The sequence below is a fragment of the Bubalus kerabau genome, chromosome 16, assembly GCF_029407905.1.
Source record: "Bubalus kerabau isolate K-KA32 ecotype Philippines breed swamp buffalo chromosome 16, PCC_UOA_SB_1v2, whole genome shotgun sequence".
Taxonomy (NCBI): Eukaryota; Metazoa; Chordata; class Mammalia; order Artiodactyla; family Bovidae; genus Bubalus; species Bubalus kerabau.
The window spans coordinates 74,150,638-74,174,911 of record NC_073639.1 but is presented as its reverse complement, the minus strand read 5'-3'; the positions used below and the strand labels follow the sequence as shown (position 1 = coordinate 74,174,911).

Genomic DNA, 24,274 nt, shown 5'->3' with positions numbered 1-24,274 from the left:
TGGCTTCCACCTTGCCCAAGACCTAGTAGATTCTATTTAAAAAAAAAAAGAAAGAAAGAAAGAAACTTCTGTATGGGGATTTCCCTGGTGGTTCAGTGGCTAAGACTCCGTGCTACCAATGCAGGGGGCCCGAGTTCAATCCCTGGTAAGGGACTTGGATCCTACATACTGCAACTAAGACCCAGCATAGCCAAATAAATAAACAAAAACCTTCTGTATGTTAGTTAGGATGCAAGGTTGCTTGCTCCTTGGAAGGAAAGCTATGACGAGCCCAGACAGCATATTAAAAAGCAGAGACATCACTTTGCCAACCAAGGTCCGTATAGTCAAAGCTATGGTTTTTCCAGCAGTCACGTACGGATGTGAGTACTGGACCATAAAGAAGGCTGAGTGCCAACGAATTGATGCTTTTGAATTGTGGTGCTGGAAAAGACTCTTAAGAATCCCTTGCACTGCAAGGAAATCAAACCAATCAATCTTAAAGGAAATCAACCCTGAATAGTCATTGGAAGAACTGATGCTGAAGCTCCAATAGTTTGGCCACCTCATGCAAAGAGCCAACTCATTGGTAAAGACTATGATGCTAGGAAAGACTGAAGCCAAAAGGCATCTTGCAGGGAGGGAGCCAAGGGGATAAACAGTCTGGCCTCACTTTCCTCTCTCTCTCCTCACTATCTTCTACCAGGACCTCACTGGTCAAATTCAGTGGAAAGCCCTGGGTTATACTGAAGATAGCCAGCACAAAGAGGTAAGTCCCTAGCTCACATACTTCCGAAGTCTGAGCATGAGCCTTAAGACTAGAACTGGCAGCTCAAATTGCCAACTCTTCCTGCTTCTCTCAGTGTGCTGACCTGCGTTCAGGGTCCCAGCCTTTGCAGCGTGCAGACTGCAGCAGCTGCCACTATAACCTCAGCACCAGGTGGGTCTCACTCTTCAAAGCCTGTCCCAGCTTTAGAGGAAAACCTCTGATTGGCCCCATGCAGTCACATGCCCAGCCCTGAACCAATCCCTCATGAAGGGCCAGGTGCAAGTCACCACTGTGAATCCGAGGTTTGTTAGTAAATTGTAGTCTCTTTCTTGTAAATTCCCTTTTTCCTTGGCTAGCTAGAACTGAAGTCTCTTATTTTCAATCAAAAGAACCTTAGTGCAGGCTGAAAGCAGCCACGATCCAAAGGAGGAGAAGGAGAAAGCTAGCCTCAATATAACTTCTCAGGAATATCATCCTTATTTCTGCTCAAAGTAAGAATTTTAATGATGGATATCTCCACACACCCAAAATGGATTCTGACTGTAACATAAAGTACAAAATGTGCATTATACTCTATAGCCTAGATGAGAAACCCAAAATATCAACAAAAAACTGTTACTCACTACTCCTGATTTTAGGAAAAAACTACATTTTAAGAATTTATTATTTTCACACAAAAAATATTTACAAGCTTTTAAATAAGCCATAATTTCAGTTATCTTTTTTGTCAAGTCTCATCACTCACCTGGAGTCAACCTTCCTCTCCATTCTCTGCTTAATCTTTTTTTGCTGAAAATTCAACCAGTGGCTTGATGCACACTTTTCAGTAAGCAGATTCTTCATGAATCAAAAATTAGTGATCTGTGCATGGAATACTAGGAAAATTAGAAAATAAGACAAGCATTAATTCTCAGAAAAAATGATGGGATATACAAGAGAGGAAGAGCTGCAGCAGTCTACTTGGTTCAGCATGCGCCTTCCCAGATGGCCCAGTGGTAAAGAACCCGCCTGCCAACGCAGGAGACTTGGGTCGCATCCCTAGGTTGGGAAGATCCCCTGGAGAAGGAAATGGCAACTCACTCCAGTATTCTGGCCTGGAAAATTCCACGGACAGAGGAGCCTGTCAAGCTCCAGTCTACGGAGTTGCAAAGAGTCAGATACAACTGAGCAACTGAGGGCGTGCGCAGGCACATACATTTGGTTCAACAGTGAATATTTGTTATTTAACGTAAACACTATTAACAACAAATTACCACATAACCACGTTAATGGGATGAGGAAAGAAAAACTGAGCTAAGTACTTACTTCCCATGAATAATGGTTGACACAAGGTGTAAATTTAACAAATCAAAAAATATCACCTATAAGGTCATTTACTTCCAATTTACAAGTAACATGAGGATGAACACAAGAATGGAAACTGGAACTGCAGCCTGGAGACTATTTTCTAATATAAGCTTTCAATATTAATTTTCTTTTGGCCCTGCCAGGCGGCATATGGGATCTTAGTTCCTGGGCCAGGGAGGATGGAACCTGCACCCCGGAAATTGGAAACTCAGAATCTTAACCACTGGACTGCCAGGAAAGTCCCAATACTAATTTTTTAATACACATGTTAATTTGAAAAATGCAAATCCAAGAGTAACTTAAAGAAGTTTCTACAGTATTCTGCAGCTTCTAACAATAACTGAGAAATGAGCGATCTTGCTAAAGAAAAGCAAGGAAATACCTAAATTTATATGTCAAGTTGCAGAATAAATTTCAACTACTTCTTCCAGGAAGCCTTCCATGACACCTCCAAGCCTTGTGCTTCTATGGCACTTAGGTGGGTACCATGCCACCTAGAAAGTCTAGATTAGAGTCAAAATAGCATTCATGGAGCGGGTACTCTGTGCCAGGCACAGTATCAATACTGAGCACTTTTCATTAACTAGTTGCTTTAACACAACCACCTCAACAGATGGTAACCATCTTCATTTTATAGATGAAGGGCCCACATCATCACTAAGTGGTACAGCTGGGGCTGGTACACAGGGACCTAACACCATTCGCTCAACAAATATTTACTATAATCCAGAGGTTAACAATAAACCTGAACTGCCTCCCATCAAATAAAAACAGCACCACGAGGCTTCCCTGGTGGTCCAGTGGTTAAGAATCGGCGTCCCAATGCAGAGGGCCTGGGTTCCATCCCTGGCCAGGGAACTAAGATACCGCATGCCACCAGGCAACCATAGAAAGCTCGAGCGCTGCAACGAAGACTCAGTGCAAACAAAAATAAACAAGTAAATTAATTTTAACTAAAAAAAAAAAAGCAAGCACTAATCTCCCACTTGCGGGTGTTCGCCCAATTGGCCCTCGGGGCTCTGGTGTGGCCCCTAAGTTCTGCAAACCCTCCCTGCTCGCTCGGCCACACAGCAGGGAATTCGAATTAGCGCGCGCCAATGAATCCGGCACCGACGCGGCACACGCACCCGCCCGGGTTCACCTGACGCGCGGGGAGGACGCGGGGCGAGAAGCGACGACGCCGGGCGCCGTCCTGCGCGCCCTTTCCACTCACCTACCCTCTCCCACTTCAGCCCTGCGGGGAGGCAGCATCACCTGCACTTCCAGAGGAGGAGGAAGCGGACGCGCCCACAGAGTAGTCACCGACCGGGCTCGGAGGGACGTGCGCTCGCCTCTGGGCTCCGGCCGCAGAGGCCGAGCCCTCCCGCCTCAGAGAAGTCTCGGGAGACACGGCCCCAAACTCTCGGGCCGTCGCGGCCCGTGCCCGCCACCCCCTCGCTTCCCGCGCCTCAGGACGCAAGTCTCGCGCCGGCCCCGCCCCCCGTCTCCACGACAACACTGCGTGCGTGAGGGACGCCCCGCCCGGGACCCGGAGTTCGCGCAGCCTCAGTGCGGCAGAGGACGCGCCCACCCCCACCAGCCAACGCCGCCTCTCTGTATCCGAAACGCGAGTTAGCCATGAGTTTCGTGGAGAGACGCACCTGCCTTGGGCGGCCCCACGAAGGCCTCGGTGCTTCTGTGGCTTGCTCGCTTCTTCTCTCAGAGCTCAGCTTTCTACCGCTTTTGGACAGGAGCGGTGGAAGCTGTTTCACTTGTTTTACGATATCGATGTTGGTTTGAACCTGTTTTGAGTGGATTCCCGAGTTACACTTCGCGGGGCAGGCACTAGAGACGAGCGAGGCTCCTGCGTGGAGGCCGGCGGGAGGGGACCGAGGTCGTCCTTCAGCCACCTCCGGCCTCGCGCGTGATGGGCGGCACTGTTCCACGGTTCCCGGGGAACAGTGAGCCGGTACCGAAGCGCGCGTGCGTGCAGTGGGGAGATTGTCAGCGAGGACTGCGTGGGTGAGGGCACATGGTTGCCCAGCCGGGGAATTGAGATTATCCCAGGTTGATATCGTCTCTTAACCATTACTTTTAAAACGTAACTAACAAGCATTAATTATTAGTATCGCATAAACAGCCGTTAATTTTAAAATTTCGGCCTACTCATTATCTTTTTAACATGGGGATGGGAGACGTTAGGTAGGGCATTATTTTTTAATTGAAGAATAGTTTATTTACAGTGTTAATAGTGTCAGGTGTACAGAGAAATGATTCAGGTATATATTTTCAGATTCTTTTTCATTATAGGTCATTAAGGTAGGGCATTTTTGAATCCTTTCCTTCTGTGTTTTGTAAAACATTTAAAGCACCTGAGATTCCTGGTGGAGAGCGGAAAACAAAGGCTAGCATTATGAATATAAATGCTCGAGACATTTTACGTTAAAAACATGAGGAAAAATAAGTTGAGTGCTTTGGGATTAGAATCACAGGTAATTTGCATTTTTGCTCTAGTTTCTACTTATGTCAGTTTTTGTAATTAAAAGTGTTTAAAAGGAGAAGGTCCACTTTAGGGGGACACGGGACAATCTTTTTATCTGATGTAGCCAAGTATTTTTTAAAATAATTTAGTGACGTTCAAAAATCTTAATTAACATGGTAACTAGTATTTACTTACTGTACTTTTATAAGTATTAATATTTATGTAAATGATGTTTATGCAAATTACAACCATCCAGGAAGATAAATCAGTAAGTATGCTTTTTAAATGATTTATTAATATTTTTTCATGTGCATTTACCACCGTTGGTTTTGACTGGTTTATGAAGGAATTAAAGCCATTTCTATTTGAATTATAATAAAATAATTAGTCCTCTTGGGAAGGATTAATCAGAATAACAAGAGATAGTGCAACAGCACTTGGTGGTGTCAGACTCTTTTAAGTACTTTGCATATATAAAGTCAAAGATGTAAGGTGCCAGGAAGGGTTTGTTGCTGCTGCTGCTGCTAAGTCACTTCAGTCGTGTCGAACTCTGTGCGACCCAGTGGATGGCAGCCCACCAGCCTCCCCCGTCCCTGGGATTCTCCAGGCAAGAACACAGGAGTGGGTTGCCATTTCCTTCTCTAATGCATGAAAGTGAAAAGTGAAAGTGAAGTCGCTCAGTCGTGTCCGACTCCTAGTGACCCCATGGACTGCAGCCTACCAGGCTCCTCTGTCCATGGGATTTTCCAGGCAAGAATACTGGAGTGGGGTGCCACTGCCTTCTCCAGGAAGGGTTTAGGCTCTGCAAATAACTTGCTGTATGGTCTTACAGAAGTCCCTTAATAATGCCTTTGTAGTCCCCGAGTACTACAAAATCACTGCAAATGGTAACTGCAGCCATGAAATAAAAAGACGCTTACTCCTTGGAAGAAAAGCTATGACCAACCTAGACAGCATATTCAAAAGCAGAGACATTACTTTGCCAACAAAGGTCCGTCTAGTCAAGGCTATGGTTTTTCCAGTGGTCATGTATGGATGTGAGAGTTGGACTGTGAAGAAAGCTGAGCGCCGAAGAATTGATGCTTTTGAACTGTGGTGTTGGAGAAGACTCTTGAGAGTCCCTTGGCCTGCAAGGAGATCCAACCAGTCCATCCTAAAGGAAATCAGTCCTGAATGTTCATTGGAAGGACTGATGTTGAAGCTGAAACTCCAATACTTTGGCCACCTGATGCAGAGAGCTGACTCATTTGAAGAGACCCTGATGCTGGAAAAGATTGAAGGTGAGAGGAGAAGGGGACGACAGAGGATGAGATGGTTGGATGGCATCACCGACTCAATGGACATGAGTTTGAGTAGGCTTCAGGAGTTGGTGATTGACAGGGAGGCATGGCATGCTACAGTCCTGCTGCTGCTGCTGCTAAGTCACTTCAGTCATGTCCGACTCTGTGCGACCCCATAGACGGGAGCCCACCAGGCTCCCCCGTCCCTGGGATTCTCCAGGCAAGAACACTGGAGTGGGTTGCCATTTCCTTCTCCAATGCATGAAGTGAAAAGTGAAAGTGAAGTCGCTCAGTCGTGTCCGACTCCTAGCGACCCCATGGACTGCAGCCTACCAGGCTCCTCCGTCCATGGGATTTTCCAGGCAAGAGTACTGGAGTGGGGTGCCCATGGGTTGCAAAGAGTCGGACATGACTGAGCAACTGGACTGAATCCTTGAGTACATGATGCCACAGCTGTGAAACTGTTCAAATCCTATTTTCTTGGAACTAGGGAGTACCCTTGGAGACAAAAGCTGATTAGGAAAAAGCCCATTTAGAAAGGTGGAGAGCAGTGGAGATGTAATCCCAACTTTATGAGTTGAGGCTGCTCTCAAAATTTCTAGGTTTCTAATTTCCATTTGCTTCTGTGCTGTTCTTGAACTGCTCATTTCCCCAACGGACTATAAAACAAGAATTTGAACCTAAACCAAGATTTTACAAATAATCTATAAGTAGAATAAATCACTTATCTCTTTCTTACTCTCTCAAAGGGATTTCCCATACTGATACTTGAAAATTCATTTTAGTTGCAAAGGAGGCATTTGGAATTACAAATTATCATTTCTGCCAAAGAGAATAACATTCAAAAGCTACAATGAAACAAAGATTTGCAAGCATCTAGCTTTACATGCGGAGAAGGCAATGGCACCCCACTCCAGTACTCTTGCCTGGAAAATCCCATGGATGGAGGGGCCTGGTAGGCTGCAGTCCATGGGGTCGCTAGGAGTCAGACACGTCTGAGCGACTTCACTTTGACTTTTCACTTTCATGCATTGGAGAAGGAAATGGCAACCCACTCCAGTGTTCTTGCCTGGAGAATCCCAGGGACGGGGGAGCCTAGTGGACTTCGGTCTATGGGGTCGCACAGAGTCAGACATGACTGAAGCGACTTAGCAGCAGCAGCTTTACATGAGAAGGCAATGGCAAGCCACTCCAGTATTCTTGCCTAGAAAATCTCATGGACGGAGGGCGAGCTTGGTAGGCTGCAGTCCATGGGGTCGGTACTAGTCGGACACAACTGAGCGACTTCACTTTCACTTTTCACTTTCACACATTGGAGAAGGAAATGGCAACCCCCTCCAGGGTTCTTGCCTGGAGAATCCCAGGGATGGCGGAGCCTGGTGGGCTGCCGTCTATGGGGTCTCACAGAGTCTGACTAAAGCGACTTAGCAGCAGCAGCAGCAGCTTTACATGATAGGTGAAAGGAGCTCACAGATGGCTCTCCTTTAGTAAATGATTGCCTTTATTCCTAGGTAATAATTGTCTCCTTTAATAAGGATAAATTAAGGCTCTGAGAAGTAAAAAGTAAATTGAACAAGATTCTACAATACATTAAAGAAGAGCCCAGAGGAAGAGTACATTCTCGCTAGGATAGATCAGAGGACCAGGCCTCTAGCATAATAGCTACCATGCCTGGAGCACATTTCATATATGACTTGTAATATGCCTGCAAATTCTGTGACACTCTTCCTATATAAAGGTGTAGTCTAAGTCCTCTTCCTTAAATACAGGCCTGGCTTAGTGACTCCTATCTAAAGACTAGAATGTGGGATGTGGGGATGTCTCTGGTTGTCCAGTGGTTACTACTTTGCCTTCCAGTGCAGAGGTTAGTGGTTCAATCCCTGGTTGTGGAGCTAAGATCTCACATGCCTCTTGGCTAAAAAACAAAAACAAAAACAAAAAAAAAAAAAAACACATATATATATAAGGGAAGCAATACTGTAACAAAGTCAATGAAGCCTTTAAAAACGGTCCACATCAAAAAATCTTAAAAAAAAAAAAAAAAAAAAAAGACTGGCATGTGGCAGAACATACAATGAGTGACTTGGAAGCTAGGGTAGACAGTTTACAACTGTCTGGCTCTCTCCTACCTGGACACTTGCTCTGGGAATCTAGTCACCAGTGTGAGGGAGCTCATGCCACGCAAGAGACCAGGTGTTAAGTGTTACAGCCAATAGCTTCATTGGTTCCAGCTGACAGCCACCACCAACCGTCAACCACGTTAGTGAACCATTTGATGTTCCTAGTGCCCAACCTCGGAGAAGGCAATGGCAACCCACTCCAGTACTCTTGCCTGGAAAATCTCATGGATGGAGGGGCCTGGTAGGCTGCAGTCCATGGGGTCGCTAGGAGTCTGATACGACTGAGCGACTTCACTTTCACTTTTCACTTGCATGCATTGGAGAAGGAAATGGCAACCCACTCCAGTGTTCTTGCCTGGAGAATCCCAGGGACGGGGAGCCTGGTGGGCTCCCGTCTATGGGGTCGCAGAGAGTCGGATACGACTGAAGCGACTTAGCAGCAGCAGTAGCAGTGCCCAACCTTACAGCTGAAGCCGAAGGGAGCAGAGACCAGCTGTCCCAGCTAGAACCACCCCAAATTGCAGATTTGGTGTAAAGTAAATGTTGGTATAAGCCACTGAATTCTGGGATTGTTTGTTAAACAGCAAAAGATAACCAGAAGAGTGTTTTTAATGTTATCTCTAATTCCCACTACAAGCCTGAAAAGTAGGTACTGCTATTTCTTTTTGATAGATGAGTAAACAGGTTCCAAAGGTAAAGTAACTATGGTTTCGCACTGTCAGGGTCAGGATTTAAGAGCTTCAAAAAAAAGGCCTGCTCCACTTCTCCATAGTGGCTTGCGGATAGAAGACTGTAAAAAAACACATTTTACCCAATATAACAGACAAAAATAAAAAGTTTTCATAATTGTTTTCTCTGCTAAGATTCAGGACGGGAACTCAAGAGCTCACTCACTGCCCAATGGGCTGATTTCGCAACTGAAGCTTAAAGAAAGCAGGCTCATTGAAAGATAAGTAGATTTCGCTATCCTTCCACGAGAAAAATTACGTTTCCCTCCACAGTCACGTATCATTTCACGGTCCCACGAGGCAGAAACGGGCTCGTGAAATTCCTGCAGACCAGGCTCACACGCGATCTCCGTTAAACCTTTCCTCCCAGCACGGCAGTTACTCTCATTGCTCACAGATGAGGGGAATCATAGTGATATTTTTGCCTCTCTGTGGCCCTGTCTGCCGGTTCCAGCACTACGTACTAAGCCCTTGACATCTGCAATCTCATTTTCAGCCAAAAGCACTTGCACTTCCCCTTCCCGTGCAGACTAAGGAAAGATTAAGGTTACGGGGCGGGAAAGAACATTTCAATGAATGTGTCAGTCGCCCGTAGCTCATTCAGAAGCAACCGTGGCAGTTTTAACACAGCAACGCGTAATCTCTCTTATTCCTCATACACATACATCATTTACAGTAAGAAGAGCGGAACTCAGTCAGAGCTTTGCCCAACATCACACCACCAGTTAAAAAAAAAAAAAAGTCGAGGTTCGAACACACTCCGGAAGGCTCCAAGCCCCCAGGTTCGCCTAACACAGAATCCAGCTGCCGAAGCCCCAGGGTTCTCCGCCGAGAACGGATGGTGCAAACGCAGCAGCCGCCGCGTTCCCAGGTTGCGGCCCCCCGATCCAGTTCCCGGCCCCAGTTGCCTTCCTCGGACGGCCGCCGGGCGGTGACGGTGGGCTCCAAGCTCCGCCCGTCCCGTCCTCCCCGGCCGCCCCGCCCCGAAGCGCGCGTGGGAACGCGGCGTCCTCCCTGGGGCTGCCCGCGACGACTGCCTGCGCGCATCCGGGAGGGCTCTCCCGGCCCCCGGCCCGGTCTCCACCCGCCGCCGCCATCGCCTCCCGGCCTCCGCCTCCCCGCCGCCGGGCGCACGCAGGGGCTGGCGCCCAGGGAGCGCGCCGCCGTGTTTCCCTTTTCCGGCCGGCACCGCCGCGGACACCTCACATCCGGGCGCGCGGCGGCGAAGGCGGTGCTGGGGCCCGGGTGCGTGGAGGGAGTTATTAAGGGGGAGGGGGCCGGGGAGGAGGGGCGGAGGGCTGGGCCGCGGTTACGGCGGCTGAAGGGAGACAGCCCGGGCGGGTGGGGGGGCGAGAGCGAAGGCCGCGCGGAGCAGCTCTCGGGCCGGCGCGGGCGGCGGGGAGGGGAGCGGCGGCCGAGGCAACCAGTAAGGGCCGGGCGGCAGCGGCGGGGTCCGGGGCTCCGCGCGCCTGGGCCCGCGGGGAGAGAAGGGGCGCGGGCGCGCTGAGCCCCGGGGTCGCGTGCGTGAGCGCGAGCGCCGAGGCGCGCGCGGGGGGCGGGCAGGGACCGGAGGCCCGCGGGGCGGCTGGCCGGGCCCGAGCCGCCGGGCCGGGGCGGACGGCGGCGGGCCTGCGCCGGCTCCAGCTCGGAGCACCGGGGCTGGGGGATTCGGCCCTCCCGCTCCCTCTGGCCCGCCTCCCCTCAGTGAGTACTGTCCCCGCCCTTCCTCCGAAGGCGGCTGCTGGGCCAGGGCCTGCGCGAGAGGCCGGGGGTTGGGGTCGCGGCCCCGGGAAGCCGAGTTTTGTATCTGAAGCCGGCGCTCGCCCCTTCCTTGGCACGGGCGCCCCTGACATGTCCACAGGTGCGGCGGGCCGGGCGAGGGGAGCTGTGGCCCGGTCCCCAGTCCCCTGCCTCCGGTAACAAGGGGCAGCTGGCGCCGTCCATTGGCAAGTGACAGGCACTTTACCACTGCTCCACTTCCCCGATCCCAGCCCGTCTCCTACCTGCCCCCACTTCGGGAAACTTCCCCACTACCGCCGGACGGCCCTCACGAGTGGCAGCGACCAGGCTTGGTTTCTTTTTATATTAAAGCTGCTTAGAGGCTGTCCCCTGATCTGGGCACGTTCCACTTCTGCTTTCCTTACCCTGTTGATGCTTAGAGCTCTTTACTATAAGAGATATCCAGGTACCAGTGGTTTTGTTTCCAGTGGGTTCTGGTTTAGAGAAAGGGTTTTTTAAAGGGAGTCCGAGATCATTTCAGTTTCTTAAACAGTGAGGACTCTTTAAAATTTATTGTTCTCAGTGACAGTTTTGTGCTGATTTCTTCCAGGTGCAAAAAACTGTCAACCAAGGAGCCATGGATAGAAGTGTGGGTGAAACAGAAAATGGAGATGCTTTTCTCGACCTGAAGAAGCAACCCGCTTCCAGATCCCCCCATCGCTATACAAAAGTAGGCTTTGTTACTAATGAAATAGTGTTTCTTTATAGGTGAGGAGATTAGTAACATTGTGCAGAAACTTCATTAGTATTGTTTAAAGAGGTAGTCTCATTCTGACTATGTGGACTAAATATTAACTAGATTTAGTAAAACATTAATTTGAACTTTTTTTCTGAAAGTACAAACACCCAGACTTTAAAATTTGCCCCTAAGTAGGCTTCCACTGAGGAGAATGGCAATGGCACCCCACTCCAGTACTCTTGCCTGGAAAATCCCATGGATGGAGGAGCTTGGAAGGCTGCAGTCCATGGGGTCGCTGAGGGTCTGACACGACTGAGTGGCTTCACTTTCACTTTTCACTTTCATGCATTGGAGAAGGAAATGGCAACCCACTCCAGTGTTCTTGCCTGGAGAATCCCAGGGACCGGGGAGCCTAGTGGGCTGCCGTCTATGGGGTCGCACAGAGTCGGACATGACTGAAGTGACTTAGCAGCAGCAGCAGGCTTCCACTGAAGGCTCAGATCCTCCCTGTGTGAATTTGTGGATCGGAATATGTTGACACTTCCCTGGTGACTCAGTGGTACAGAATCTGCCTGCCAACACAGGAGACCAGGTTTCGATCCCTGAGTCGGAAAGATCCCCTGGAGAAGGAAATGGCAACCCACTCCAGTAATCTTGCCTGGATAATCCCATGGACAGAGGAGCCTGGCCGGCTACCATCCATGGGCTCTCGAAGAGTTGGACAGGACTTAGCAACTAAACAACAGCAACAAATGTGTTGGCGCACACTTTGTGTAACAGCTGTGCGACTGGTGCGTTACTACTGACTTACAGGCCATAGAGTACGGATTGCAGCTCTGCGATGCCTCACAGACATCAGTGTCCTCTGTTGATGTTTCATTGAGAGGTGAACTCACAGGAGTACTCTTTGGTGTGCTTGCCTAGGGTAACCAGATTTTTAAATTCTTTTTACGTGCTGTTATAAAATGGATATGGACTCAAGACAGTAAGACTTTAATCATATTTCCCTTAGCTGAAGACTTGAGGTGATTTCAACTGCTTTAGATACCTGCTTTTCCTGAGGTTGTTGGCGGAGGAATCACCTCAAGGTCATGTGTTTATTGAAGCTATTGCTTCACTGTCTTGTGGGCTACTGACCATTTCTGAAGCAGTTGACAAGAGCATTGAATTCTTTCCTAGTTCCCTGAAATGTGCTTGGGACTGTTGGTGGGAAGGGTTATGCCCCAGTTGGGCCTTATATCTGTTACTTCCCTTGTATGAGCCCAATCGAGGACTCTAATGTGGTTGTTGTCCCAGGCTTCCCAGGATGCTGGCTGGTTCGTGTTTTAAACTTGGGCCTTCTGTGTGCACTGATTCTGCTGCTTTTAACCAGCTTGTGTGTGCAGTGATGCTGCTACTTTTAACTAGCTATCTCTAAAAATGAATATTACTCCAATAACACTGGGCACTTTAACTACTTGATAAAATACCCAATGTTATTGGAGTAACATTCATTTTTAGCATTAAAAAAAAAAAAACTTGAGGACAAGAGTGTTTTCACTTGTTAAAGGTGTTTGGTCAGTTTCTATCTTAACCCAGTCTGTTTTGGCATAAAGGAATATGCAGCGATAGAAAGCACGTGACTTCTTCATTCAGATTTGGTTTTCCCAAATATAGTTTGTCTCAAACCTGAGAGTGCTTGAGTAGTATTTCACAACTTAAACTTGTTACCTAAAATGTTGACAAGTGAAATCTGAATGGAGAAAGGCTTATTAAAAGAAAGGAAAATGCTTTTATAAACTCATGTGAATTCATGTCTCCCAGTTCTTTTTGAGTAAAAGTTCTGACTGGTACATTATGTTGTAGAATCCAGGCATAGAGGCTGTTGAATTACTTTCACACCCTGATTAGAGGGTAAGGTGTATATTTCATTTTTTAATGCATATCCATCTTTATGAATAAGTCGTTTTTTAGGAAGATATTATTAATCTCTGTTAGTGTAGAACTTATGAATGCCTACAGTGTCTACAGTAAAGATTAAGAAACTCAGTATTGCCTGTATTTGGCAGTCTAGCCTCAGACTTCTGCCTCAGTTAAATAAATGTGCCTTAAAGAAATTTTTTCGGTTCATGACCATTTAGATTCAACGGTCTCTACACAGGTTAGTTAGAAATAGTTGTACTTTGTGGCTCATTTAAGGGTTTTTAGTTAATGACAATTACAGGGGCTTCCAGGTGGCGCTGGTGGTAAAGCATCTGCCTGCCATTGCAGAAGACACAAGAGACACGTGTTTGATCCCTGGAGTAGGAAATGGCACCCCAGTCCAGTATTCTTACCTGGAAAATTCCATGCGCAGAGGAGCCTGGCAGGCTTTGCGGTCCATGGGGCTGCAGAGAGGCGGGCAGGACTGAGCACACACACACACACAGTTTTAGGGTCGCGACTGGGTATTGTCGGGGTGTTAGGTTAGTGCTTCCATATACATGTTTCTCAACACTCTGGTAATTTCATGTGGGATTTGAGGCAAACTAAGCCTTTTTTCTTTTGAAGGAAGTTTAAAACAGTTCCGTGTTCTTAGCACTATAGTAAATGGTCTGTTGATTCTACTCCTGGCCATCCTCCTCCCTATCTACTTATTGGGACCAAATTGTTGGAATAAATAAAGCATTTAGTGATGTTTCTGCCTCTCTTTAACCAACTCTTTTAATGAGACTTTTTAACCAACTTTCAGGTGGGGCCCATTCTGCTGGCCCACTGACCATGCTTTGAGTAACAAGGCTCTCGTCTTCCGTGGGGAACTTGAAATGTGTTGATGTTGTCAGGGGACTCAGGTGCATAGTTACTCCTCAGGGTTCAGTTAGTGTCTGCTGTGCCTCCATGAATGTCTCAGGAACTCATGTAAGAGTCACACTGGGAATTTTCAGGCCTCCTCCTAAGCCTCAGTGATTATTAATTTGGGTGGTTATAAGTAGACTTATTATATCACTTGCTATTTTGAGGGTTTTGAGCCCTTAATGTGTAAACCTACTGAGGTCCATTTTGCTAGATTGGCATTTTCCTAAGATCAAAAGCTATGATTTGGTAGTATTTAAATGGTGCCTTTTTTTTTTTTTTTTTTAGTGAGTGCATTACGTTTAAGGATTTTGGGAAGTTACAGAGTGGGATCCCATATCAAAAGTCATGGATTAAAAGTGCTTTAGACAATGGTTCTCAAAGTGTGTTGCTTGAAGTAACGTTTAGTGAAAACCAAAAGTGTTAGCTGCTCAGTCATGTCTGACTCTTTACCACCCCATGGACTTTAGCCTGTCAGGCTCCTCTATGGAATTCTCCAGGCAAGAATAATGGAGTGGGTAGCCATTTCCTTCTCCAGGGAATCTTCCCAACCCAAGGGTTGAACCTAGGTCTCCTGCATTATAGGCAGATTCTCTGCCATCTGAGCCACCAGGGAAGCCATGGTTTAGTATCATCTGGTAAACTGTTAGAAATACAAAATCTCGGGCCCCATCTCATAGGCATTGAATCAAACTCTAGAGGTAGGGCCAGCCATGTCTGGCTGAATAACAAGCAATTCAGAGAATTCTGACTCAGATTCAGGCTTGAGAACCATTCGTTTAGAAAACAGGAGGTAGTGAGGCTTACAAGTGGAAAAAGATGGGGACTCGTTGAGCTGCTGCTTACCTCCTTCAGAGGCCCTCTTTTACCAGTTCTTGAGATGTAGTACCTGCTCTTCAGTTAGTGGTAGCATCTTTTGCCTGAAACACAGAATAGAAATGCTTGGGACTATCTCACTGTTCAGATCCTTGGTTTTTTTTTTTCTTCAGGTGAATAAACTGATTCTCTTAGATCGGAGTATTACACGCTTTGTACTATTCCTCTTTTGCTCCTGTAGCTTGCCACAGGCTCCTTAATGAATGCTGTCACCTGCCAGTTGGACAGGGAATAAAAGCAGAGGACACTTAGAATATTCAGCTTGATACTGACCAATGTTAAGCCTGCATGTTAAATCTACCACCTGAAAAATAAGTGTTGGATTATCTGAGTTACCTGTGTGCTCTTCATTGCCTTGACTAGTTATAAACTGGCACCCTTTTGTCAGGGTAAGGATCTTTAAAGGGAACCATGCTGATCTGTGGCTGAGGGGCAGTTGGTTACGGTGCTACAGCCACGTTGATGTCTTTGTTTTGCGTTTTGTTCTGTTTGTTTCTGTGTGCATATGCATGTTTGTTTTGCCATGCTGCATGGCTTGCAGGATATTAGTTTCCCAACCAGGGATTGAACCTGGGCCCCAGCAGTGAAAGTGCTGACTGCCAGGGAAAATCATTAAGAAAACAGACAAGCAACTGAAGTGGACTGCTTTGAGTAATCATTCTGGCCATCTTAGAATCAGTTGCGAGACTTGAAGTCAAGCCTTTGAGAATACCGTTTGATTTAAAGTCTAGGTTGAAATCAGTAGTCAGATAGTCAAGTCTTTACTATACTGAGATCTCGTTCGACAACTTCATGGGTGCCTCATAAATTGAGTTAATAGGTGGCATTTCAGTGAGGCGCTAAGCTACAAACTTTTAAGCTAGCATAAAAATAGGGGTGCTTGTTTATATTGGGGAAGGCAGATTTATGGTACAAAAAAATCACAATACCATGTTAAAGTTTCTGCTGTCCAGAAAACCTAACTGGAAGTTCTTAGAGGGGGCTGACTGATACCACCGCAGACACTGTCTTGTAGTGCTCTTTCCTACCTGTTCCAATTCTGAATCATCTGGAAAAAGTCAGGATTCACAGTCCCCTGCCCCCTTGGGTATCCTCTCCTTGCTCGTGGTGGGAACTTCTGGCTAGATAAGGAGCCAGTCATTTCACAATGGGAACTTGGGACATAGACATCTATGGGCAGGGCCTTTGATTCAGGAAAGGTTCTCTGAGAGGAGCTGGCCCAGGGGAAGCCTGTGCAGGGAGCTGGCAGTTTGTTCAGGGCTCCTCGTGGTCTCAGTGGACGGAGACAAACCCAGCACTGATGACAGAGCTGCTGGGAGGGCTTGGGTGTCTTCCTTCATCCTCCGGGAGAATCAGTGGAGAGAACAGGGAGCCACCAAAACCCGCTGCCTGGTTTGGTATCCCCACTCTGCCACTCACTTAACCTGTGTTGCCTTCAGCCATATTCTCAGCTCTCTGACTCTCATCCTTGTCCTCTGTGAAATGCAGATAGAACAGTGTCTACCCCATAGGATTTTGTGGAGAATAAATGAGAAAATGCATGTCAAGTTCTTAGAAAAGTGCCTGACACATAATAAGTGTTAGAAACAGCTTCTGATATAATAAGGGTAGGGGGAAGCACTGAACGGTAGCTTCTTCAGATTCCAACTTCAGATCCACATGCTTGCTTTCTGTACGTCACAGTAACCATCTCCATTTTAATATGAAACCATAAAGCAGTATTGCAGATATAGTGCTTCTACCCTGAAAATGATTTTTGTAAGTTTCTTTCTGTACTTATTTACCAGCTTACTTCATGTTTTACATTGCTTTTATCAGTTATATAAACATGTTTAAAAGCCAAGTTTTATTTTTATTGTATTGGCCAGATCAACAGAAAAAGCAGGCTCTCCTATTTTTTTCCCTATTTCCATTTTCTTATCTTCACATGAATTCTTTCAATAGAAGAAAGTGTGTGCATCAAATCAGCCACCATTAGAGGCTTGGGTTGAATCCAAGTGCTGCATCCTGCAGGATGCTACAGGATCTAGTTTGAACCCTGACCTGCTTGTAATAACTGCTCTGAATGGTGCCCCTTCAGCAAACTTCATGATTGGGGGATGGGGAAGTGCATCCCACGCACCCTGTCGGTCATTTACCATTGCCTGGCTGTCATCTCTGGATGCCAGTACCCCATTGCTATTTTTAAAAGCTTTCTAAGCCTTTCAGAAAAGTCATGTGACTCCTAGATTGAGATATCAGGTCAGTCAGCAACCATCTGAGAGCCTCATGGGCCAAGCCCAAAGTTAATGGGCGTGTGGAGGGTGGGGACCAGGAGAGGAGGTCAAAGGGGGACCCAGCCCAAATGCTGTTCCAGAGACATCTGCCCTCTTCAGGAAGAGCAGGCACACAGGTGAGGTACTGGGTCATTTCCAGGGTGCTTGGACAACTAACAGTGAAATAGAAATGTAAACAGTAATCATAAAAAAATCGGGCTTTGGGGACTTCCCTAGCAGTCCAGAGGTTGAAACCCCTCATCCCAAAACCAAGGGCACGGATTTGAGCCCTGGTTGGGAAACTAGGATCCCTGATGCACAGCCCCCGCCCCCCCCCCCCCCAAAAAAAAACCTGGCCATCTTACTCCTAGGAATTAAACTCAGCTCACAGAAGTAAAGAACACCTCTCTAAGTGACTTGTGTGAAATTCTATGTCAGATGGTCAACAGAATGCATAGGATTTCTGCAGAAACTGTGTAAGGCTTTAACTATTGCTTTGGGCTTCTATCATTTGATTTCTACTTTAATTCTGATCACTGAAAGCGGGTGTCCATGTTAGTAGTTCCCAAATAGATTGTTTGGGAAAACCTGACACGTTTTCTTTAAGGAAGGCTGCTAAACCTAAAAAAATACGTTTACACTTCTGTGGGCGTGGGACTCTTAGGGAATTAGCAGCGTATTCTTGCCCAGTCAGGTTTTAATCACTTATGCAAAAAAGCAAGGTCTCAGATAATAACTCTTCTCTTGACCAGATGGTTGTTTCAGTAAATCTGTCCACGATGCAAGTTTCTGTAGGTTATCAGAACTCTACAAAAGGGTAATCTCCCATCCCCTCCTGAAGTACTCATAGCAAAGGAACATACTTAGTTCAAAATGAGCACTCTGAAGTAGTCTGCTTTTCGCCAAACTTGAAGGTTTTCTTTGAAAGTATCCCAAAGAGATTCCTTTCCAGGAATAATTGCTGTTAAGAACTCCTGAAATGGCGAGTTCAAGAAGACGTCTCTTGAGAGATTGGAGAGCAGTGGGGCCAGGGACAACAGTCATCTGCCTGTGCTAGCCACTAAGCTCGGCACACAGGAAGTGTTCTGTGGACAGTTATGAAAGAGCAGACTTTGTGTTGACTTAGCTAATGGCTTCTCTCCTCCCCACTTACGTGGGGGATCCTCTCAGGATGGAAAACCATCTTAAGCAACCTGAGACATTGCTGAAGGTTAACAGGTTTAACTCTCTAAACCCCATGAGGAGGATCTCATTTTTCCCCAAATGTTGGGGTAGACCTTGGGCCACATTTTGAGAAACGTGATTGGTTTAAAGTTCTACTTCTTAACCTCTTAGGGTCCAGTGGAGGTCTTTGGATCGCCATTGGAGATGAACACTTATTGCAGAAATTGTACAAATTTGTTTATATGCGGTTTCCTTGCTGCTGTGAAACTGGTTTTAGAAGGCCTACTCGCAAGAACAGTGTATAGTTTGACCTAGATGTTTAAAGATGTTATTTCCAGCAATTATTACAATCCAAGAATTGTTTTGTTTTCCCAGTTCTTGGCCTATTAATAAAGTAAAAGACTCTTCATGCTCTGTAGACAGGTGGACTGTGTTTTGGCCATTGCATTTGGTCAGAGGCATACCCTGGCACGGATGGTGCTGCTGGCATGGTTGGTGCCCACGTGCACCAACCTTCGTGCCCGTAACTTCGTGCATGTAACTCCTGTTCGTGCTCTTACATGCCTGTCAAGTTTGTACAGTCCCTTGAGCGTTCACACCTAGTACATGCCAAGCATATAGTCAACAGAGAAAACTGGACTAATACGGGAGAGAAACATAAAACATTTTTACCAATCTGAGCCTCTTTTCTGTATCTGAGAGTCGTTTGTGTTTATTAATCTGTAATTAGAGTGATAAATCTGTAAAAACAGAGAGTAAAACATTAACCTTTGGTAACTGAACCTCTTAGTTTGCTTAAAATTTTTTTGTTCTTAAAAAAAAAAAAAAATTTTTTTGTTCTTGAGACCGAATTCACATACATAAAATTACCCCTTTTAAAATGTACCATTTAGGGACTTTCCTGGTGGTCCAGTGGTTAAGACTGAGCTCCCGATGGAGGGAGCATGGGTTCGATCCCTGTTTGGGGAACTAAGATCCCACATGTGGTGTGTCCAATAAACATTAAAAAAAAAAAAAGTACCATTTAGTGGTTTTTAGTAAATTCAAAAAGGTGTACAGCCATCACTACTATCTAATTTGAGATTGTTTTTGTCTCCACAAACACAAACTCTACCCACTAGCAGTCACCCCACAAAGTTCCCTTCCCCCAGCACCTGGCAACCATCAACCTACTTTCCCACTCTATGGATATGCCCAGTTTGAATGTTGCACGTAGAGAGAATCCCACAGTATGTGGCCTCTTGTGTCTGACTTCTTTCACTTAACATAGTGTTTTCAAGGCTCATATTGTATCAGAACTTATTCTGTATTATTGCTCACTATTGGGTTGTATAGGTTTATAATTTTTCAGTTCTCTTTGGTATGTAACTAGTGGAGGAATTGCTAGGTCATGTGTTTAGCTTTTTGAGGAACTGCCACCATTTTCCACAATAGCTGCACAATTTTCCATTCCCATCAGCAATGATAGAAGTTTCCAGTTTCTCTACATCCTTGTCAATACTGTTTTCTTTTCTTTTTTCTTTTAAACAGTCGTCCTGGTAGACATGAAATGGTATCTCATTTCAGCAAACAGCGATAGTAATAATAGAGAACACCTATCACTTGGGCTCCCTGTTGTTTGGAGTTAAAACATTTCAGAGCCACACTGTTTAGAAACTTTGTGAATTGAGAATATACCTATTTAAGGATGAAGTACATTGCCCTTGGTTTAATAGTATCCTGGGGTTCTTAGTTTAATATTGGATTTGTGAATGGTGAAGTGAGGGGTGTGTACTCATCTTTGGGCTGCTTCAAATAGCAGAAAATTGCAGTGTTTTTTTCCTGCGGTGTATGTATAAGTATTTCCTATATTGCAAGGTCCTTCCTGGAAAATGTTTTAAGCCCTCCTGTTCTTAGGATTCAGTGTTGTTATATCTTCTGTCATCATAACTACTGTTGGTCATCCACCCTGCCCCTCCCTCACCGCCAAGCTCTGTCACTCCTGCCTTTCTGGCGTCGTTCACCACGCAGACTCCACTGGACTCCATTGCTCCTGCCAGTTTGCAGGTGGTATGTCAGTGCTTGGACGGTTTTTTTCAGAATTTTTAGTAGCCTCTAGACATTTTCTTATATTTGGGATTCTGTTTATCTCAACATTCCCAATTTTTCTAGGTATTTCTACCCAATTAATAAGACACAATTCATAAGTGAATCATAAGTGTAAATGCCCGAATGATATCATGGTATTAAAAGTAAAATGTCGTCTTATTCTCAGGCATTTTGCTATCATGGAGAAAACACCTAGGTGCCTCAGGTGGTGACGACACTGAGTGATTTCACGGCATGCTTCTATGCAGTGGTGCCTAAAGGCTAAGAGAGTAACTCTGCCCCTTCATGTTCTCCCCAAGACAGGGCAAGCGCTGATCAGACAAGCAGCAAGTGTTCTGTTGTGAGGCCTGTGACAAGGGTGTTGGAGAGGCCCTGGCACAGTGGTATGTGCTTTTTTGCAAGCAGTTGTCGCATTTTACTGGTACTGAAGGTTTGGGAATTGCTATTTTTAGTTTACTTGAAAATGTTTATATAAAAAGGCGGCAATGGTTTTGTGTATATGCATCTATATGAGCAGGTGCGTGTGTGTGTATAACATCAGTTCAGTTGCTCAGTCATGTCCGACTCTTTGCAACCTCGTGGACTGTAGCACACCAGGCTTCCCTGTCCATCATCAACTCCCGGAGCTCACTCAAACTCATGTCAATAAAGTCGGTGATGCCATCCAACCATCTCATCCTTTGTCGTCCCCTTCTCCTCCAGCTTTCAATCTTTCCCAGCATCAGGGTCTTTTCAAATGAGCCAGTTCTTCGCATCAGATGGCCAAAGTACTGGAGCTTCAGCTTCCGCATCAGTCCTTCCACTGAATATTCAGGACTGATTTCCTTTAGGATGGACTGGTTGGATCTTCTTGCCATCCAAGGGACTCTCAAGAGTCTTCAACACCACAGTGCATCAGTTCTTTGGCACTCAGCTTTATTTATGGTCCATCTCTCACATCCATACATGACTACTGCAAAAACCATAACTTTGACTGGATGGACCTTTGTTGGCAAACTGATGTCTCTGCTTTTTAATATGCTGTCTAGGTTGGTCATAGCTTTTCTTCCAAGGAGCAAGCGTCTTTTAATTTCATGACTGCAATCACCATCTGCAGTGATTTTGAAGCCCAAGAAAATAAAGTCTGTCACTGTTTCCATTGTTTCCTCATCTATTTGCCATGAAGTGATGGGACCACATGCCATAATTTTACTTTATTGAATGTTGAATTTTAAGCAAGCTTTTTCACTCCCCTTTTTCACCTTCATCAAGAAGCTCTTCAGTTCCTCTTCACTTTCTGCCATAAGAGTGGTGTCATCTGCATATCTCAGGTTATTGATATTTCTTCCAGCAATCTTGATTCCAGCTTGTGCTTCATCCAGCCTGGCATTTCACATGATGTACCCTGCATATAAGTTAAATAAGCAGGGTGACAGTATACAGCCTTGATGTACTTCTTTTCCAATTTGGAACCAATCTGTTGTTCCTGTCCAGTTCTAACTGTTGCTTCTTGACCTGCATACAGATTTCTCAGGAGGCAAGTAATGTGGTCTCATATTCCCATCTCTTTAAGAATTTTCCAAATTTTGTTGTGATCCACACAGTCAAAGGCTTTGGCGTGGTCAGTGAAGCAGAAGTAGATGTTTTTCTGGAACTCCCTTGCTTTTTCTATGATCCAGCAGATGTTGGCAATTTGATCTCTCATTCCTCTGCCTTTTCTAAATGCAGCTTGAACATCTGGAAGTTCTTGGTTCACGTACTATTGAAGCCTGGCTTGGAGAATTTTGAGCATTACTTGGTTAGAGTATGAGATGAGTGCAATTGTGCAGTAGTTTGAACATTCTTTGACATTGCCTTTCTTTGGGATTAGAATGAAAACTGATCTTTTCCAGTCCCGTGGCCACTGCTGAATTTTCCAAATTTGCTGGCATATTTGAGTGCAGCACTTCAACAGCATCATCCTTTAGGACTTGAAATAACTCAGTTATTCCATAGGAATTCCATAACTCTGGAATTCCATCACCTCCTAGCTTTGTTCATAGTGATGCTTCCTAAGGCCCACTTGACTTTGGACTCCAGGATGTCTGGCTCTGCTGAGGGATCACACCATCGTGGTTATCTTGGTCATGAAGATCTTTTTTGTATAGTTCTTCTGTGTATTCATGCCACCTTTTCTTAATATCTTCTGTTTCTGTTAGGTCCATACCATTTCTGTCCTTTATTGAGCCCATCTTTGCATGAAATGTTCCCTTGGTATCTCTAATTTTCTTGAAGAGATCTCTAGTCTTTCCCATTCTATTGTTTTTCTCTATTTCTTTGCATTGACCACTGAGGAAGGTTTTCTTATCTCTCCTTGCTATTCTTTGGAAGTCTGCATTCAGATGGGTATATCTTTCCTCTTCTCCTTTGCCTTTAGCTTCTCTCTTCTCATTTTCCAGGTATATAACATACCTGGAAGCAAGTGAGGATACTGAGTTACCAAACCTCGAATTCTTACACCATTCTCACTTAAAGGAACTTGGATTTCTCAGAGAAATGGCTGACTCTAGGACAGGATGGGTACATGTAATGCAGAAAGTAAAAATGTGCTTTTTAAAAAATAATGGGGGACTTGTGTGGTGGTCCAGTTGTTAAGACTCTCTGCTTCTACTGCAGGGGTTGCAGATCGATCCCTGGTTGGGGAATTAAGATCCTGCATGGCAGGCATCACGGCTTAAATAAATAAAAATTTAAAATGATGGGGTGTGTCAAAAGGATACAGGAGCCAGTTTGAAGAGGCTCTCAGTTTGAGCACCAAAATAGTTAAGGAGAGGCATTGTGAATGTTAAGGACATGTACACCAGATAAATGGTATATGGGTGTTTAGGATGCTTTTTTCCCCTTGCAATTTCACTATTCAATAAAAAGAAAATCTGTCCCCTTGTAAGTTGGATTCTGATGCATTTAAGACTAGTCAGGTTAGCTGAACGTTTTATATAAGCCTGAAGCTACCATGCCTTATCAGCGTTCAGTGTGTGGAGTATATTATTGGATGGAAGTTTATGAGAGAGTGTGTTTTAGCAATAAACTGATCACTTACATCATTTGCCAATTACGCTTGAGTGGCTATTGAGGAGCTTGAGCCGACTTTGTCCTTTCAGGAGTAAGCCAGGGTGTAAATAAATAAGAACTGTGTGAACTGCTTAACGTAGACACTGAGTTACTGATAACAAAAGTAAGTTGAAAGTATGTGACCCAAGAAATATTGTTCAAAATCACCATATGATTTCTCTTTCTAGGAGGAGCTCTTGGATATTAAAGAACGCCCTCATTCCAAACAGAGGCCTTCGTGCCTCTCTGAGAAATATGACAGGTATTTATGGGGGTCAGCTTCTTCTGGTATAATTTACTAAGTTATACCAAACTTGGTAAATTAAGAGTTGTATTGTTTAGCTAGAATTAACAAGTGGGGAGATTTCAGGGGTAATGACATTGGGTTTCCACACGAATACATTGCAAGTAAGCCTGAACAAAAGTGGCACCTCACTGCACTGTCTTCTTCATCAGCTTCATGATTGATTAGCTAAAATTCAGAGATAGAAGCTGCAGGGAACTCCAGGGACAACTGAACCAGTTCCCTTTCAACTAACTGGTGTTGAAACTAAAACTAGAATATGCCTTGGTCCAAGGCACACGGTCACAAAGCAGGGTTGACTTGAGCACAGGAGTCCCAGCCAGGGTCTTTTCTCTCTACCAGCAATGTTTTGCACATGCTTTTGAGGGTCCTTCTTCAAGGGCCTTGGGTAGGATGATCAGCAGAACTCTGAGCCTTTTATCAGCCCCCTCCCCACCAAACAGGAGAACCATTAGGCCAATCAGATTAGCCCTTTTGCATCTTGGGCTCCCTGCAAAGAAGTAGAAAGCTTTGGTTTGAGAAGGCCATAGCTACAATGGTCTGAAAGTCTCTTACAATAACCCTA

At 45.5% G+C, this 24,274-nt stretch overlaps 2 protein-coding genes across 5 annotated transcripts in view; one reads left to right on the top strand and one right to left on the bottom strand.

Annotated features, from left to right (window-relative positions):
- Positions 1-3,564, bottom strand: part of SFI1 (SFI1 centrin binding protein) — an 88,227-nt gene extending 84,663 nt beyond the window's left edge. Inside the window, exons 1-2 of the mRNA XM_055549592.1 lie at positions 3,309-3,564; positions 1,494-1,623 (exon numbers count right to left, since the gene is read on the bottom strand). Of these exons, the coding sequence (XP_055405567.1) occupies positions 1,494-1,591 (98 nt within the window). The 5' untranslated portion in view covers positions 1,592-1,623; positions 3,309-3,564. The remainder of the gene's footprint in view (positions 1-1,493; positions 1,624-3,308) is intronic.
- A 6,347-nt stretch (positions 3,565-9,911) lies between these two features.
- The window catches only part of EIF4ENIF1 (eukaryotic translation initiation factor 4E nuclear import factor 1), a 38,923-nt gene continuing 24,560 nt past the window's right edge, over positions 9,912-24,274 (top strand). For 2 of the 4 annotated variants that reach the window (XM_055549574.1, XM_055549572.1), the window contains exons 1-3: positions 9,912-9,929; positions 11,014-11,133; positions 23,594-23,667. In XM_055549574.1, the coding sequence (XP_055405549.1) occupies positions 11,041-11,133; positions 23,594-23,667 (167 nt within the window). In that variant the 5' untranslated portion in view covers positions 9,912-9,929; positions 11,014-11,040. Of the gene's footprint in view, positions 9,930-10,030; positions 10,111-11,013; positions 11,134-23,593; positions 23,668-24,274 lie in introns of those variants that run through there. The other 2 variants (XM_055549575.1, XM_055549573.1) reach the window with 2 other exon arrangements.